Here is an 18848-nt window from a genome sequence, read left to right as displayed (position 1 = left end):
GTTACGTCTTGCGTCAGTACGTTCTGGAAATTTCCTTGCGTCAACGTCACCCCGTTGACAGAAATTGCGTCAGATCGTTACATGTGGGGGGGGGGAGGCGGGGCTAGTGTTACAGGACGGGTGGTATAGGTTGGGGGGGGGGAGTGGGCGGGGCCTTTGTGACTGGAAGTGTGCTATAGGTTGTGAAGGGCGAGTGGGTGGGGCTACTACGACTGGAAGCGTGCTATAGGTTGTGGGTGGGGCTAATGTGACTGGAAATGTGCTATAGGTTGTGGGAGGCGAGTGGGTGGGGCTACTGTGACTGCAAACGTGCTATAGGTTTGGGGGGATGAGTAGGAGGGGCTATTATGACTGAAGTGTGTTGGAGTTGTGGGCGGGGCGTTCTACAAAGTGCGACTTGAGGAGAAGGGGAGCCGTGAGAGAACATGGAGAGCTTACCGGTACCGGCGCTTGTGTGACGCAGACAGCCTATAGCTAACCCATAGAATAACACAGCATGTATATTGTGTACACACTGCACAGCACTCACCCCATTATATCTCACACGTGTGTGTAGTCACCCACCCCCAGCAACTATCCAATGTCTATAAGAATGCAGGAGAAGAATTTAGGCCTCATCCACACATTTCCCTTTCCCTCCCCTGGACGCCTCTGCTCCATGGGAGGAGGGATCAGCATTAAAAACACGCCTAACGCCGCATGTAGGTGTGTCCATGTGTATTTGGCGTTAATCCATTCTATTGGCCTCAATATTCATTTAGAACACATGAACGTGTCTAGCGTTAATTTACGTTTGGCGTCTTTCCGCCCAAACGCTCCTCTGAATGCATCTGTAAACCCTCTGTGTCTGCAGTACAGGGGGGCACGTAGAGGTTTTTCTGACCCCCCCCCCCCAAAATAAATAAAAGTCAGCAGCTAAAAATACAATTGGTCTTCTGGGACCTGAGATTTGTCCCAAGTAAGGATGAGCTCAGGCGTGTTCGGAACTTCCCGCGCCCGCCAGGAAGCTTACACTCCGATCAGGAAACGTCTGCCTGTGATTAGCACTGCACAGTGTAAGCTTCCTTACAGTCTTGTGGAGTTGTGAACACGCCTGAGCCTGGGAAGGCGAACTTCTGCTTTAATTGCTTAAGTGATCCAGGTGGAAATCGGAGCAAGTACCTGACAAAACCAGATAACCACGCCCCTCCCCACCAAAAAAAGAAGGAAAAAGTTTCAGTTGATCGAAAAATGAGCAAATAGCATTACCAGGCAGTGGGAAAAGCAAATAGCATTCTAGGTTGCATCACTAGAGTGGTCACCAGCAGGAGGAAACAGGTCCTGATCCCCTCATATAGATCTTTATATCACCAGCAGGAGGAAGAAGGTCCTGACTTCTCTATATAGATCTTTATATCACTAGAGCAGGGGTCTCAAACTAGTGGCCCTCCAGTTCTGAAACTACAGGTTCCATCATGCTTGTAACTGTCAGCTTTGCAATGCTTCATGGGACTTGTAGTTTTGCAACAGCTGGAGGGCCGCCAGTTTGAGACACCTGCACTTTATATCACTAGAGGAATCGCCAGAGGCAGGAAGGAGGTCCTGATTCCTCTATATAGATCTTTATATTACTAGAAGGATCACCAGCAGGAGGAAGGAGATCTTGATTTTTCTATATAGATCTATCACGAGGGATCACCAGCAGGAGGTCCTAATTTGTCTATATAGATTTTATATCACTAGAAGTCATCACCAGTAGGAGGAAGGATGTACCGATTCCTCTATATAGATCTTTATATCACTAGAGGGGTCACCAGCAGGAAGAAGAAGGTCCAGATTCCTCTATATAGATCTTTATATCACTAGAGGGGTCACCAGCAGGAGGGAGGAGATCTTGATTTTTCTATATAGATCTATCACTAGATGGATAACCAGCAGGAGGTCCTAATTTCTCTATATAAATTTTATATCACTAGAAGCCATCACCAGCAGGAGGAAGGATGTCCTGATTCCTCTATATAGATCTTTATATCACTAGAGGGGTCACCAGCAGGAGGAAGAAGGTCCTGGTTCCTCTATATAGATCTTTATGTCACTAGAGGGGTCACCAGCAGGAGGTCCTAATTTCTCTATATAAATTTTATATCACTAGAAGCCATCACCAGCAGGAGGAAGGATGTCCTGATTCCTCTATATAGATCTTTATATCACTGGAGGGGTCACCAGCAGGAGGAAGAAGGTCCTGATTCCTCTATATAGATCTTTATATCACTAGAGGGGTCACCAGCAGGAGGAAGAAGGTCCCCATTCCTCTATATAGATCTTTATATTACTAGAGGGTCACCAGCAGGAGGAAGGATGTCCTGATTCCTCTATATAGATTTTACATCACTAGAGGGGTCACCAGCAGGAGGAAGAAGGTCATGATTCCTCTATATAGATGTAAATCTGGAAAGGGTAATTTGGTGGGACTTTCAGGGTGGCAGGTAAAAAAAAGTAATACAACAATTGTAAACAAAAATATCAAAATGTATTAAACGGTGGACAAACATTTTAAAACCAATAGTATCAACAAGGGAATTGAAAAGAAAAACATACAGATCAATATACAAGGTACAAAATAATTTTGCGTACAGGCTTGGTGTCAACACGCAGGGAGAACCTGCACGTGCCCCCACGTACACAGGGAACAGAAAGGAAGGGGAAGGACACAGCTGCCGGGGATAACTAAAAAAACACTGCATAACCCTGATGATTAGGAATAACCCAAAGGCTAAATATTAACCCAATATAGGGCGAATGGTGCATGTCACAGAAAAAAATGCTTATAAAGTCTAAAATTCCCATTTTTTCATCATTTTCCCCTATACCATCCTTCCCTTTCCCCCTCCCTCTCTTTTTTATCATTAGGGACTGAGACGTTGCTACTTATTATTAGTCATCGTCTCATTTATAGTCCTATCAATACTTCTTTTACCTGATGCTACATTTCCCCATCTTTCCCCCTTCCCCCTCCCCTCTTTTTTTCCTTTCTATCCCCCCGTTGATACAATTGATAGGGATGGAGACAATGGTTTATTTATACCGCTGCCTCATTCAAAGTACCATTGTTATGTTTTGTTTTTAAAACCAATAGTGTTGGCTCTACAAACATTGCGCAGATATAAATACACATCTATTGGATGGAGAAACAAAGGTCTTTCAGCAATTGTGTCCCGACATGTTTCGCCCGTGTGGGCTTCCTCAGGGGATATTTGTTGAAAGACAGAAGTAGATGTGTCACTACATAAAACAAGAATACAATTAAAAACATACAGAGCAATATACAATGTACAAAGAATATGCCATTGACCGTCCAAATCCATTAGCCACCCACCAGCTGGTGTTTACCTGCGCGCTGATGTTGAGCCAAAAATAGAAAGACGGACACTGAGCTGCACACAAAGAAAATAAATATTTTTTCGAATCCCGTGTCATTTTCCTTTCTCATTGGGTAGATTTTGGTCCTGAGCCCCTCCTGGCCAGTTCTTTGTGTGCAACCCAGTGCCGTCTTTCTATTTTTAGCTCAACATCAGTGCGCAGGTAAACACCGGTTCGTTGGTGGCTAATGGATTTGGACGTTCAATGGCATATTCTTTTGTATATATATGCACCGATCACCCCTGAGGCTGCCTAAGTATCGGGTCAAGCATCGGAGCATTTTTACAAGTACTCGTGAAAATGCTTGGTGTCTGTGCAACCCTACTCCTTTATACATCTTTAGTTATCACTAGAGAGATCATCAGCAGGAGGAAGGAGGTCCTGATTCCTCTATATAGATCTTTATATCACTAGAAGGATCACCATGAGGAGGAAGGATGTCCTGATTCCTCTATATAGATATTTATATCACTAGAGGAATCATCAGCAAGAGGAAGGAGGTCCTGATTCCTCTATATAGATCTTTAGTTATCACTAGAGGGATCACCACCAGATTCTCCTATATAGATCTTTATATCACTAGAGGGATCACCAGCAGGAGGAAGGAGGTTCTGATTCCCTCAGGGATCTCCAAACTATGGCCCTACAGCTGTTGCGGTCCCATGAGCGATTGTAAAACTATGGCATTCACAAATAAGACTAGGCATGATGGCAACTGTAGTTCCTGAACAACTGGAGGGCCATAGTTTGGAGACCCCTGCAAGCTCTTTCATGAGACCTCATGTGGAATACTGTGTCCAGTTCTGGGGAGCTCACTTACACAAAGATATTGATAAGATAGTATGAGTCCAGAGACAGTTAGCATGAAAGGTGTGGGGGATGAACATGGATGCACACAATTTTCTTTAGATTTTTTCCTTTAGATTTACCAAAACCATATAATATGAGGTCAAACCTAAACACTTTCAATTTGTATGCAATCAGGCAGGTCCTTGTACTACATAGTTCAAGGTAAATCTAAATCAAATCGAACAACAAAAGTTGTATGGTGTGTATCCAGCTTCAGACTTATCAAACAGCGACTTCAGGAACTTAAAATGTACAGTCTGGAGGCAAGATGATTGAAACCTTTAATACATCAAGGGGGTGAATAATGTTCAGGAGTGCAGGATTTTTCTCTTATATTTACCGACCGACACAGCTCCTCTCTGTAACAAATGGGTTGTTAGCCCTATCACTAGGAGAATACTAGGCATAGTTGTAATACAACACTCAGAACTCTTAGTTCCGCCCAGGGGAGCGGTCCCTCAGGCTACAAACCCCCACCCTGCAAAGCAGCATCAGTTTTATTTTGCCTAGTGAAGGAGAATGACCTAGGAACCCTGCGGGCCCATCGGTCCGTGTTTTTTTACGCAGAAGCTTGGGTTTTTGCGCAAGATGAATGATCCTGTGATCTACTATCAAAAGCCAGCTGGGTGACAGGCTGGATACCCTTATCCTTGTAGTCTACCCAGTCCGGCCATCGAGCGTGTGCAGGTCGCAGCTACGGCTCGGCAGGCCACGACATACCTCAGCTCCAGAGGTGGTCGGTGAGCTTTTATGCTCCGGGGTGTACATATGACTGGGCTACTGATGTCTGCGTCACAGTATGCCGAGGCCAGTAGCCTGCCCTGTACTGATCAGGAATAGGTCTACAGTGGAATGTCTCCCAGCTCTTCAGGACTGGTAAGTACAGCTCTCCCTGCCCCGGCCGGGCTGGGCATTCCCTGGGAGGTCGATTCGGGAATGCCTCACTTCCCTCTCTTCTCTCCCCTGTCCCTATCTCCCCCCCCCTCACGGGGGGGCGCTGCTTGTGGTACTGAGCGGCGTGTGTGTGTCCCTAAGGGCTCTCACCTGGGATAGGGGACTGGCTGGTTGTGCCTGGATCCTGTGTAGTTAGCTCCCGGGAGGTGCTTGTGAGTTCTCGCTGTGTTTTCGGTACAGCGCTGTGTCTCTGCAACATTGTTGTCTCTGTCCCTCATGGAGCTGGCTGGCGGCTATTTTAGGTGTGGGCGAGGGCAGCATGTCTTCTGGGCTTCAAGCGGCCATGTTCCCAGTGCTTTCCTATTCAGGACACTGGCGGCCATTTTCTAGAAGCCTGAGCACATTTCATTGTTCTCCAGCAGCAGCTACATGTGCTCTCAGCTTCCTGTTTGTCATTACTGGATGCTGGGCGGCCTTTCTATGTAGTCTGAGCGTGTTTTTTAAGATCGTTTTAACGATCGTTCTGACGGACTGCCACCGGCTCAGTTTTGGTTTCCTCTGCACCTGGGAGCACTAGGAGTCTACATGCACTGCTTTGAACAGAGCAGAACTCCTCAGTTTGGTGAGTCCGGCGGGTTTAAACCCCTCAGTCAGTGGCAGCAAGGAGGGTGGGACTGTCACTGTCCTAAGTCCCCTTCGGGTGGCAGACAGGGTAGGGTCAGCATGGCTTCAGAAACCAGTGTTTCTTCCCCCATAATCCAGGCAATTGTAACCGGGTCACCTGTGGACTGCGCAGTTCCCATGGACACCCTGACGGTGGTCCTCAATTCATTTGTTGCCAAGATGGAGGCGGTGCTTGGGAAGAATGGTGCTAAAAAGCGGCCCCTGCCCCCCCCCCCCCTCCTCTGGGGAGAGCTCTGACGCAGACTCGGATCCTGCTGAGGCCGGTGACCCCTGCTCTGTCTTGTCAGAGGACGCTGACCAGGACCGTTCGGACAGTGAGGATGAGTCCCCGTCCGGGTCTGGGCGCAACAAAGTGCTTGTTGGAGCACTTATCACAGCTGTGCTTGATACCCTGAAGACTCAGGAGCCAGCGGATCCCTCTGCTGATGTACCGGTCCCTTTTGGGTCCCGCAAGCCAGCACGTTCACCTAAGGTGTTCCTGTATCTGACTTATTTTGACAAGTTAATATACAAGGAATGGGGTCTCCCGCAACTGACCTTTTTGGTCCCCAAATACATGGCGGTGTGTTACCCCTTTGAGGAAAGCCTTCTCAAGAAATGGTCGGCTCCTCTGGTCATGGACCCCCCCAGTATCCAGGTTAAACAAAGTAACCACGATCCCGGTAGAGGGGACTCCTGCATTCAAGGATCCCACGGACAGGAAGGCCGAGGCGGTGGCTCGTTCCTTGTTTACGGTTGTGGGGTCTGCCGTGCGACCTGTACTGGCATCTGCACTTGTGTCGCAGACATTGACTGAGTGGGCAAAACTTTTGCACCACGAATTGGGAGAGCAACAGGCTTCCCCTGTCTGCGTGAAACTAGCAGACCAACTAGTGCAAGGCCTTAAGTAAGTCTGTAACGCGGCCCTGGATACTCTCCCTCTGTTATCCAGGGCCTCAGTGTCAGCTGTGGTGCTGAGGCGCCTAATTTGGCTAAAATGCTGGTCTGCTGACCAGGCATCCATAAAAGCCCTGACGGATCTTCCTTTCCTTGGCAACCGGCTCTTTGGAGCCTCGTTAGATGACATTAGGGCTGCAACTAACGATTATTTTCATAATCGATTAATCGGCCGATTATTTTTTCGATTAATCTGATAAAATCATAAAAAAAACGTAATGTTCAATTTTTTTGTTTATTTAAAAGTAATAATGAAAAAACTGGGACACCAATGATGGGGCACTATTCCTCCCAGGGACACCAATGACGGGGTGCTATTCCTACCATGGACACCATGGATGGGGCGCTATCCCTACCATGGATACCAATGACGGGGCACTATTCCTACCATGGACACCAATTACGGGGCGCTATATTCCTCCCACTGACACCAATGACGGGGAGCTATTCCTCCAACTGACACCAATGACGGGACGCTATTCCCCCCACTGACACCAATGACGGGGCGCTATTCCTCCCACTGACACCAATGACGCGGCGCTATTCCTCCCACTGACACCAATGACGGGGCGCTATTCCTCCCACTGACACCAATGACGGGGTGCTATTCCTCCCACTGACACCAATGACGGGGTGCTATTCCTCCCACTGATACCAATGACGGGGTGCTATTCCTCCCACTGACACCAATGACGGGGCGCTATTCCTCCCACTGACACCAATGACGGGGCGCTATTCCTCCCACTGACACCAATGACGGGACGCTATTCCTCCCACTGACACCAATGACGGGACGCTATTCCTCCCACTGACACCAATGACGGGGTGCTATTCCTCCCACTGACACCAATGACGGGGCGCTATTCCTCCCACTGACACCAATGACGGGGCGCTATTCCTCCCACTGACACGAATGACGGGGCGCTATTCCTCCCACTGACACCAATGACGGGGCGCTATTCCTCCCACTGACACCAATGACGGGGCGCTATTCCTCCCACTGACACCAATGACGGGGCGCTATTCCTCCCACTGACACCAATGACGGGGCGCTATTCCTCCCACTGACACCAATGACGGGGCGCTATTCCCTCCCACTGACACCAATGACGGGGCGCTATTCCCCCCCACTGACACCAATGCCGGGGCACTATTCCCCCCCACTGAAACCAATGACAGGGCACTATTCCCCCCCACTGACACCAATGACAGGGCACTATTCCCCCCCACTGACACCAATGACGGGGCACTATTCCCCCCCACTGACACCAATGACGGGGCACTATCCCCCCCCACTGACACCAATGACGGGGCACTATCCCCCCCCCATTGACACCAATGATGGGGCACTATTTCCCCCCCCCACTGACACCAATGATGGGGCACTATTCCCCCCCACTGACACCAATGATGGGGCACTATCCCCCCCCACTGACACCAATGATGGGGCACTATTCCCCCCACTGACACCAATGATGGGGCGTTATTCCTCCCACATTGGTGTTTCGGGGGGGGGAATAATAGAGCCACATTGGTGTTTCAGCCGGGGGGGAAATATAGTGCCACATTGGTGTTTCAGCCGGGGGGGGGGATAGTGCCCCATCATTGGTGTCCCCGGGAGGCGCTACTCCTCCCAGGGACACCAATGATGGAGCACTATTCCCCCCCCCCCCCCCCCGAAACACCAATGGGGCACTATTATTCCCCCCCCCCCTGCAGAAGCACCAATGTGGCTCTATTTCCCCCCTCTCCCTCCCAGGAAAGCAAATGATGATGGGGCACTGAATGGTGTGTGTGTGTGTGTGTGTGTGTGTGTATGCTGGGTACAACTTTTAGCCGATAGCTGCTACCTTTTTTCACACTCTGTGTGCAGCTCGGCTCAGTGTCCTCCACACAGATTCTCGCCCTCTCTGTTCCCTCGAGGCAGCAGCGGGCAGGGATGAGATCTGTGTGAATGTCACGTGACATCAGCGAGGAGGAGAGGCGCGCCACGGACGTGCAGCGGCGAGTGCGTGCCTGGTCACAGAGAGCGCCGCCGAGGACGGATGACATAGGAGGAGAGGATTTATTTCGTTTTTTTTCAACTAACAGACAGGCGGAAGGTGCGGACCAATAATCGATAATGAAAATCGTTGAGAACGATTTTCATTATCGATAATATCGATTAATCATTGCAGCCCTAGATGACATTATTAAAAATGCCATCGATGGTAAGAGTACCCTACTCCCACAGGCCAGGGAGGAGCCACGCCTTAGGCAAGGGCCCTCTTTTTCCGCTCACAAATGGCTTTTTCGTCTGCCTGGAGCTTCGACAAAACGTCCCCAGCCCGACAGGACACCCACAGAGGGTCAAAAACGTCCCTGGAACCACAAAAGTGCTACCACATGAAGGTTTGCCCCCACCCATGTCTCGGGTGGGGGGTCGCCTTTGGGAGTTTGCAGCCCGGTTATCCGACCAATGGGTCTGCGATCTGATTTCCACAGGCTACAAGATAGAGTTTCTCTCTTGGCCGCCAAACAGATTCTTCCCCTCCAGCATACCCGTATCCCCTGTTCGCCGGGAGGCCCTGTTGGGGGCGGTAAGGGATTTGCTGAATCGCGGGGTGATTGTACCGGTTCCGGACTCGGAAGTCTTCCAGGGATTCTACTCAAATCTGTTTGTGGTTCCCAAGAAGGAAGGGGTACGTCCGATCTTGGACCTAAAAGCCCTCAATCACTTTGTGAAAGTGTAGAGGTTTAGAATGGAATCAGTTCGCTCAGTAGTCGCTGCACTCCACCAAGGGGACTCCCTGGCGTCCTTAGACATCCAGGATGCGTACCAGCACATACCCATATGCCTTCGGCATCAAAAGTTTCTGCAATTTGCAGTCGGGGAAGCCCATTACCAGTTTGTGGTTCTTCCTTTTGGTCTGGCATCAGCCCCCCTAGTCTTTACCAAGGTACTGGCTCCAGTTTTGGCGTTGCTGCGACAACGTGGGATCGTGATCGTGGGATACTTAGACGATCTCCTCCTGAGAGCATCTTCCGCCTCAGAATTAGAGGAAGATGTGGCGATCACCATGCAGACCCTGCAAGAATTTGGGTGGCTGTTGAACCTCAAAAAGTCAGTGATTGTGCCGACCCAGCGTCTGGAGTACCTAGGTTTGCTGTTGGACTCCCGGGAAGCGAGAGTTTTTCTCCCTTCAGACAAATTGCAGACTCTCAGATCCGTGGTCAAACTGCTCATGAACCGCAAGTGGTCGTCGCTCTGCTTTTGCATGCTAGTACTGGGACTCTTGGTAAGCCTCCTTCGAGGCAGTACCTTATGCCCAGTTCCACACCAGAGTCCTGCAGAAGGAGATTTTGACAAAATGGGACAAATCTCAGTTGTCCCTGGATCGACAGATCCAGGTGAGCCAGTCAGTCAGAGACTCACTGATCTGGTGGTTGAGGTCCCTAGTGATTCAGTCTGGAAAATCGTTCCTTCCTCTGAAATGAACGGTGATCACAACGGACGCCAGTCTATCCGGCTGGGGTGGAGTGATGGGAGTTCAGTCGGCTCAGGGCCTCTGGTCGACGGAAGAATAAAAGTTGCCGATCAATCTGCTCGAATTGAGAGCGATCAGGCTGTGCCTCTACACATGGTCGAAGAGACTTCAAGGGCGTCCGAGCAGGATACAGTCAGGCAACCCCACGGCTGTGGCGTACGTCACTCACCAAGGGGGAACAAGAAGCTCAGCCGCTGTACAGGAGGCCGCTCACATACTTCGGTGGGTAGAGCGACCCGTACCGGCCCTGTCGGCCATATACATCCCGGGAGTGGAGAACTGGCAGGCGGACTATCTGGGTCGACAGATGCTGGACCCAGGAGAGTGGGCATTGCATCCGGAGATATTCAGGTTGCTGTGCCTGAAGTGGGGCACACCAGATGTGGATCTACTGGCCTCCCATCTCAATCGGAAGGTGCCAAGATTCGTGTTGAGGACAAGAGATCTGTGGGCCTACGCGTCAGACGCGCTGGTGGCTCCGTGGGATCAGTACCAGCTGATCTACGCCTTTCCTCCACTGAAACTGTTGCCACGTCTGATTCGCAGAGTGGAAGCCGAGGGTATCCCAGTAATACTGGTTGCCCCAGATTGGCCTCAGCGTCCTTGGTACGCAGACCTGGTACGTCTGGTGGCAGACGCTCCATGGCGACTGCCCTTGTGAGAGGACCTCCTGTCTCAAGGTCCAATTCTCCATCCTGCTTTACCATCGCTGGCTTTAAGGGCATGGCTATTGAGAGCCAGGTGTTGAGGAACCGGGGTCTGTCAGACTCAGTGATTCCAATTATGTTGAGAACGCGGAAATCTTCTTCTCGGAAGATATACCATCGTACCTGGAAGGCCTACATCTCCATGTGTGAGGGGAAAGGATGGCATCCGCGCTCCTTTTCCATATCCAGGATCCTGCTGTTTCTCCAGCAAGGAGTTGACCAGAGATTGGCATTAAGCACCATGAAAGGGCAAATCTCAGCCTTAGCTGTCTTTTTTCAACGACCCCTGGCATCGCACTCCTTAGAGAGTACCTTCGTTCAGGGGGTACGACACGTAGTCCCTCCGGTGCGTCCACCGTTACCCCCATGGGATTTGAACCTGGTGTTGTCGGCGCTTCAAAAACCGCCATTTGAAAATATCAGGGAGATTCCCCTGTTGACTCTTTCCCAGAAAGTGGTCTTTCTGGTAGCCATCACATTGGCCATGAGGGTTTCGAAACTGGTGGTCTTGTCCTGCAAGTTGCCCTATCTGGTTATCCACAGGGATAAGGTGGTGTTGCAGCCGCAACTGTCCTTTCTACCGAAAGTGGTCTCGGCGTTTCATATCAATGAGGACATTGTATTACCATCTCTGTGTCCTAAACCAAAGCACCCTAAGGAGGTTGTCCTTCACGCTCTTGAGGTGGTTAGGGCTCTGAAGGTGTATTTGTCTGCCACGGCTCCCTTTCGGAAGTCAGACTAACTGTTTGTTTCAGTGGCTGGTCCAAAGAAAGGCATGGCGGTCTCGTCGGCCACCATTTCCAGGTGGATCAGACAGATTGTAGTACAAGCCTACGCCTTTAGGGCTGGTTCACACTGCGGGCGATGCGAGGCGACACACTTGCCTCGCCGCGACCTGCCGCGACCTCAGCGGCGACTTGCAAATGACTTCTGTATAGAAGTCAATGCAAGTCGCCCCGAGGTCGCCCAAAAGTAGTACAGGAACCTTTTTTCTGAGTCGGAGCGACTCGAGTCGCTCCTCTCAGAACGGTTCCATTGTACAGAACGGGGGCGACTTGTCAGATCGCGGCGAGGCAAGTCGTGTCGCCTCGCATCGCCCGCAGTGTGAACCGGCCCTAAAGGGGCAGGTGCCCCCCTTTCCAGTCACGGCCCACTCCACAAGGGCAATCGGAACGTCTTGGGCCTTCTGACACCAAGCGTCAGTTGCTCAGGTGTGTAAGGCAGCGACTTGGTCGTCTGTCCACACGTTTACCAAGTTCTATAAGTGCATCGGCTGATGCCTGTTTTGCAGGCGACCGTGTAGTTGCAATTGAATATGCAATAGATATTTTTTCCTGGTTTTTCAATAAAAACTCAGTACTGTTATGTTAATGCACTGTTGCATTACTTCCGCAGTTTGGTGCGGTCTTGGGGATAACTGCTGTTGAGGATGCCCTGTTTTTTTTGTGGTGGTTTTCCACGCACTGCTGTTTTTTTGTGGGTTTAGTTTCACTAGTTCCTTCTTGCCATGGTGGATGAAGTTTTTATGCTGTTTTTCCCACCCCTCGTTTTGGCACTGCTTGGGGACGTCCCATTTGTTACAGAGAGGAGTTGTGTCGGTCGGTGAATATAAGAGAAAATAGGATTTTTTGTACTCACCGTAAAATCCCTTTCTCTGTAATTCACCGACCGACACAGCACCTGCCCCTCCTTTTATCTTTACGTTATACTGCTTGTTGACGTACTGATGCTGGTTTGCAGGGTGGGGGTTTGTAGCCTGAGGGACCAACCCCCTGGGCGGAACTAAGAGTTCTGAGTGTTGTATTACAACTATGCCTATTATTCTCCTAGTGATAGGGCTAACAACCCATTTGTTACAGAGAGGAGCTGTGTCGGTCAGTGAATTACAGAGAAAAGGATTTTACGGTGAGTACAAAAAACCCTTTTTTTTTTTCAAGTATTATTTATTTTCTTACATCAGGGGACACAGAGCCATAGTAATAACTATGTGGGTTCAGGTTCTGGACACTGGCACGCCCCTTAAGGTGTGAACTTCCCCCATATAACCCCTCCCACTACTGGGAGTTCTCCGTTTTGGGCAGTAATCCTTTGATGAGAGCCAGCCATCCTGACCGGATCCATTCTGATGTCTCCGTAATGGACTAAATGAATGGTACCCGGGCCTCGTCATCCGAAGACGCGAGGTTTTGCTTGCGAATGCTTTAAGAGCTGGGCCCTGGGATCCAGTACTTTTTGGTAGTAAGGCCAATAAAAGTTTACTGGCAGGGTCTTCTTGCAGGTCCAGGATTGTGGGATAACCTGAGTGTTCCCCGGTTCCTGAAGGTTTCCTTTTAAGGTCTCAGAGCCTACAGTGAAGGGCTAACATTGTTTTTTCTTTATCTCTGATAAACCCTGCTGCTACAAGTCAGGTGTTTTTCTACTCCCTTACTTAACCCTTTTGTTGCCTGCAGCACAGGCTCTTGAGGTATCTACCTCTAATAGGGTTCATTTGAACCTCCCCACCTAGGGATGTGTTTCCTATTCGTGCATAGCTATGTAGTCTGAATGGGAACAGCTATTAATGCTGCAATCACCTCAGTGAGCAGAGTCTCACATGTCCAGTGGATAATGCACTGATGTTAAAGGATCTAGCAAGTTAAGGTTGGATTTTCCTTTTAAAGACAAGATGTCTTTTGCAGTTCTGGCTGCAATCGGGGTAGCTCAGTCCATTAACCCTTTAACGTCTGCTCCACTATTTTGGTGGAGCACATTTTGAGTCACGCCAATGCATTGGAATGTGGACTCCAAGGGGTTAAGGAACAGGTATGAGATACCTGAAAGTTCTGCCTGATCAGCAGGCCCGGCAAGGGGCTGGTGTATTTGCTGCACTGTGTCTCACAGATGCTATGAAGGACTCAATCGTTAAAGCTCTATGGCTTATACTTGGACTAGTGCATTTTTGCAGCAGTTTCCCTTCCTGGGTTACGACTATTTAGAGTGGATAAGTACATCCAAAAGGGGTAAAGCTCTCTTTACCAGTAAAAAGAGGTTTCAAACAGTTTTCCTTTAATCGTTCAGCCTCTCCTATGCCTGGGGTACCTGTCTTTAGGCAGTCTCGACGGTCTCAATCATCAGGTTCAGGAGAAATTCCCAGGGACAGCACCAGGATCTTGGGGGCAGAAAGCCCATAAAGCAGAATGCTAAGGCCTTCTCATGAAGGAGCACCCCCACTTTTTTTTTCTCTAGGTTACATCTAGAGTTTCAAGAGCCTGGATGGCCAAGTCAGCTTTCGATCTGAGGGTCCGGGGTTTGGGTCCTGTTTGAGCGCTGCCTGTGGGGTCCTTGGGGCTGCTGATTCGGCAATCTTTATGCAAGAGTGTCCGTCTCCTCAAAGAATGCTCCTAAGGTTCCAGAAAAAAAAGAAAAGTCTCTCTTTCTGGCCTCTGGATCAGCTGTTATCCCAGTCGGTGATATCAGAGATTCCCTTAGTGGAACAGGGGGATTTTGGCTCAAACCTTTTAAGGTACCAGAGCTAAACAGAGAGGTAAGACCCATTCTAGATCTCGGAGATCTGAATTGGCACTTGAACATCCGATCCTTTCATAATTCGATCAGCTGTGTCCACCCTGCAAGCAGGGAGTTGCATATCTCCATGTGCCAAAGTTTCCCGCTTACCAGAAATTTTTGCGGTTTGAAATATAAAATAATTTTTTCAATCGTGGCACTGCAGTTCGGCTTAGCCACAGCACCACAAGTGTTCTGAAAGATTCTGGCACCTCCTTTAGCCAGGTTAAGGGCTCAAGGCATAACGGTCCTAGCCTATTAGAAGATCTACATTTAACCACTTAAGCCCCGGACCAATTGTCAGCCTAAGGACCAGAGGTCTTTTTACAATTTCGCACTGCACTGCTTTAACTGGTAATTGCGCGGTCATGCAATGTTGTACCCAAACAAAATTTCCGTTCATTTCTTCCCACAAATAGAGCTTTCTTTTGATGGTATTTGATTGCCTCTGCGATATTTATTTTTTACGATATAAAAGGAAAAAGACTGAAAATTTTTTTGAAAAATTTAATAAACTAAATTTTAGTCATACATTAGGCCAAAATGTATTCAGCCACATGTCTTTGGTAAAAAAATTTCAATAAGCGTATATTTATTGGTTTGCGCAAAAGTTATAGCGTCTACAAACTAGAGTACATTTTCTGTAATTTACACAGCTTTTAATTTATGACTGCCTATCTCATTTCTTGAGGTGCTAAAATGGCAGGGCAGTACAACCCCCCCCCCCCCCCCAAATGACCCCATTTAGGAAATTGCTGAGGGGCATGTTGAGCCCATTGAATATTTTTTTTTTGTCCCAAGTGATTGAATAATGATACACAAAAAAAAAAAGTTTACAAAAAGTTCTCACTAAATGATATATTGCTCACACATGCCATAGTTATATGTGGAATTGCACCTCAAAATATATTATTCTGCTTCTCCTGAGTACGGGGATACCACATATGTGGGGCTTTTTGGGAGTCTAGCCGCGTACGGCACCCCGAAAACCAATCACTGCCTTCAGGATTTCTAATGCCGCGTACACACGATCGAATTGTATGACGTACTTAGTCCGTCATACAATCCGGCGGACTTTCTACCGAACGGACTTGGCCACACACGGATACACAAAAAGTCAGACGAAAGCTTGCGCGATGACGTACAGCACGTACGACGGGACTAGAAATAGAAAGTCCAAGACACAGCAAAGCACCCTTTGGGCTCCTTCTGCTGACTTTGCGTTAGTGGAAGTTTGGTTAGAGACGATTCGCGCTTTTCAGACTTCAGCTTAATTCGTCCGTTATTTTTTTCTTTTATTTATTCTCGAATTGGAATATTAATCATAAGATGAGGATGAATAAAGACATTTGTGATAACTCTGTGTGAATATAAGCAGCAAAGCAACTTCACTTTTCTCGCATTATGAAGAAGAAAAGAATGTGCTATATTAAAAGATCACAAAATTAGCAGCATGACGAATATGCTAGCTTCAATACGAACACTAGTTTTACAAGACAGAGCGCTTCCGCCCTGTAAATCCTTTCTGGGCATGCGCCATTCTTAGTCCGTCGGACTAGCATACTGACGAACGTATTGTCCGCTGAAACCAAAGTACGACGGGAAGATTGGTGTGCAAACCGGCCTTCTTAGTACTCCGGACTTCACGCTGAAAAAGTCCGCTGAAGCCCACACACGATCGGATTGTCCATTGAAATGCGTTTCAACGGACTAAGTACGTCATACAATTCGATCGTGTGTACGCGGCATAAGGGTGCAAATTTTTGATTTCACTCCTCACTACCTATCACAGTTTCGAAGGCCATAAAATGCCAAAAAAACACGAAACCCCCCCAAATGACCCCATTTTGGAAAGTAGACACCCCAAGCTATTTACTGAGAGGCATGTTGAGTCCATGAAATATTTTATATTTTGCCACAAGTTGCAGGAATATTTAAAAAAAATTATTTTTTTTGCACAAAGTTGTCACTAAATGATATATTGCTCACACATGCTATGGACATAAGTGAAATTACACCCCAAAATAAATTCTGCTGCTTCTCCTGAGTACGGGGATACCAAATGTGGGGTACTTTTGAATGATATATTGCTCACACATGCTATGGGCATAAGTGAAATTACACACCAAAATAAATTCTGCTGCTTCTCCTGAGTACGTGGATACCACATGTGGGGGACTTTTTGGGAGCCTAGCCGCGTACGGGACCCCGAAAACCAAGCACCGCCTTCAGGATTTAAATATAAAACGCTACCAAAAAAAACTGTTAGCGATCGCAGGGATGAGGCCTGACTCTGCAAACGCTATAGTTATGTTTAGTGTTTTGTAAGTGACAGTGATCGATTGATACTGCACTTGGGTGGGCTGGGCGGAGGGGCAAAATGCAGGTGCTAGCAGGTATCTGGGCTGATCCCGCTAACAATGCATTTTTTTGGAACCCTAAACTGCTGGGGACGCTAGTATAGATCTGATCAGATCAGATATTGATCTGTTCAGATACTATACCACTACGGGAGGTGTATGCTTTGCGCGTAAGTGTTAGCGGTACTGGCACTAACCTAGCGCTGCCTGGGGCGACGCAGACCCTGACCCTAAAACCTAATTGATATCACCCGCCGGGTGATCAGGGGGTTAAACTTTTATTGGGTAATAAATGGTGGGTGCCCTGATGCTATAAAAAGCAAACTAACTAACCAGAGTCACCCATAACACTTATACAGTGGTCACTGGTGAAAGGGTTAACTAGGGGCAATCAGGGGGTTAAAATCTTTATTAGGTAGTATATGGGGGTCCCTGACGCTATATAAAAACCTGACAGTGAACCTAAAAAAATAGCTACCTAGCGGCATCAGTGACACTAATGCAGTGATCAGAAAAACAATTGCTTAGTGACACTGGCAAAAGGGGGTGAAAGGGTTAACTCTAGGGGCAATCAGGGGGTTAAACCTTTATGGGGGGGTATGGGGGTACCATGGACCTAACACTAACTGCCCTAACAGTTTTTACTGTCACAACTGACACTAAATGCAGTGATCAGTAAATAAATGATCACTGCAATCAGTGACACTGGGGGGCGGGGGGGGGGGGGGGGGTTTCGGGGGGGGGGGGGGATTTGTATGCCTATGTGTACCTACATGTCAGTGTAGTGTTGTTTGGTGCACTTACTATGTGTTCTCGCAGTCCGGTCAAAAAGACCGCCCCGAGGAGAATGACATCACTTCCTCCCTGCCTGTGTAAAGCTTCTCATTCGCCAGGAGCGATTGAGAGGGGATGGGCATTGGTTTCTGGCCATCCCCTCCGGATCGCTCCTGAAGCGAAACGGACCGCCGCAGCCAGTGGGACCCCCCACCCGCTGGAAGGCAAGCACATGTACATGTACGTGCTTGTGCCTGTCGGTGCCATTGTGCCAACGTACATTTACATGCGGTGGTCCTTTAGTGGTTAATAGATCATTCAGTCTCAGGTCTAAAACCAGAGTCTGATCTCAGCTGTAGATATCTGAAATCTCTAGGTTGGCTTCTCAGCCTAGGAAGATTCTCCTTAAAACCATCAAGGAGGTTACTTGGGGGGTGGTTATAGGTACCATACAGAAGAAGGTATTCTTACCCCAGTCGTGAATCAGTTCCATTGTAGGACTAATTCAACTTATCAGGATAAAGGAAAATTCCTTCATTCGGCTGCAGGAGATTTTTAGGGGAAATGGTGGCCTCCTTCAGGGCCGTCCCTTACGCTCAGTTTTATTCAAAGACTGCTTCAAGACACCACCTTGTCGGTCTGGAATAAAGAGGATTCAGGCCTTGTTTGTTTCCAATACGCTTGGCTCCCGACATAGGTCAGAGCCTAAATTGGTGGTTGTTATCCAGCAGGAGGGAAAATCTATCCTGCAAGGTGTTAACAACAGATGCCAGCCTTCTAGGCTGGGGAGCAGCCCTGGAAGAAGATGGACCTATTCGCGTCCAGATTCATTAATAAGGTCGACAACTTTATGTCAAACAAGGGGTCCGCTAGCAGGCAGAACAGATGCATTAGTCTTCCCAGGGGATCAGTTTTCACTGATCTATGCATTTCCTCCAGCTCTGCTACTTCCGTGCCTTCTCCGCGGGATTAAGCAGGAACAGAAGGAGGTGATTCTGGTGGCCCCAGCTGGGTCCCAGAAGATCTTAATTTATCGAGATCATAAAGATGGCAGTAGGAGTCCTTTGGACTCTGCCATGATAGCCAGACCTTCTTGCACAAGGTCTGGTATTTCATCCTACTTTACAGACAAGGAGTTTAACAGGTTTGACTGTTGAATCTCACTCTATAAAAGA

The 18848-nt window shown here is 48.5% G+C and overlaps 1 protein-coding gene across 2 annotated transcripts in view; it reads left to right on the top strand.

Moving 5' to 3' along the window:
• The first annotated feature begins 345 nt into the window (after positions 1-345).
• COPZ2 (coat protein complex I subunit zeta 2) overlaps positions 346-18848 on the top strand; it is a 158815-nt gene continuing 140312 nt past the window's right edge. Inside the window, exon 1 of one of the 2 annotated variants that reach the window (XM_077459748.1) lies at positions 346-440. In XM_077459748.1, coding sequence (XP_077315874.1) covers positions 426-440 — 15 coding nt within the window. In that variant the 5' untranslated portion in view covers positions 346-425. The remainder of the gene's footprint in view (positions 441-18848) is intronic. The other variant, XM_077459749.1, reaches the window with a different exon arrangement.

This window comes from Lithobates pipiens, unplaced genomic scaffold (genome assembly GCF_037356315.1).
Source record: "Lithobates pipiens isolate NorthernLeopardFrog02 unplaced genomic scaffold, aLitPip1_a1.2 Scaffold_28, whole genome shotgun sequence".
Classification (NCBI taxonomy): Eukaryota; Metazoa; Chordata; class Amphibia; order Anura; family Ranidae; genus Lithobates; species Lithobates pipiens.
This window is presented reverse-complemented; position numbering and strand designations above follow the sequence as displayed.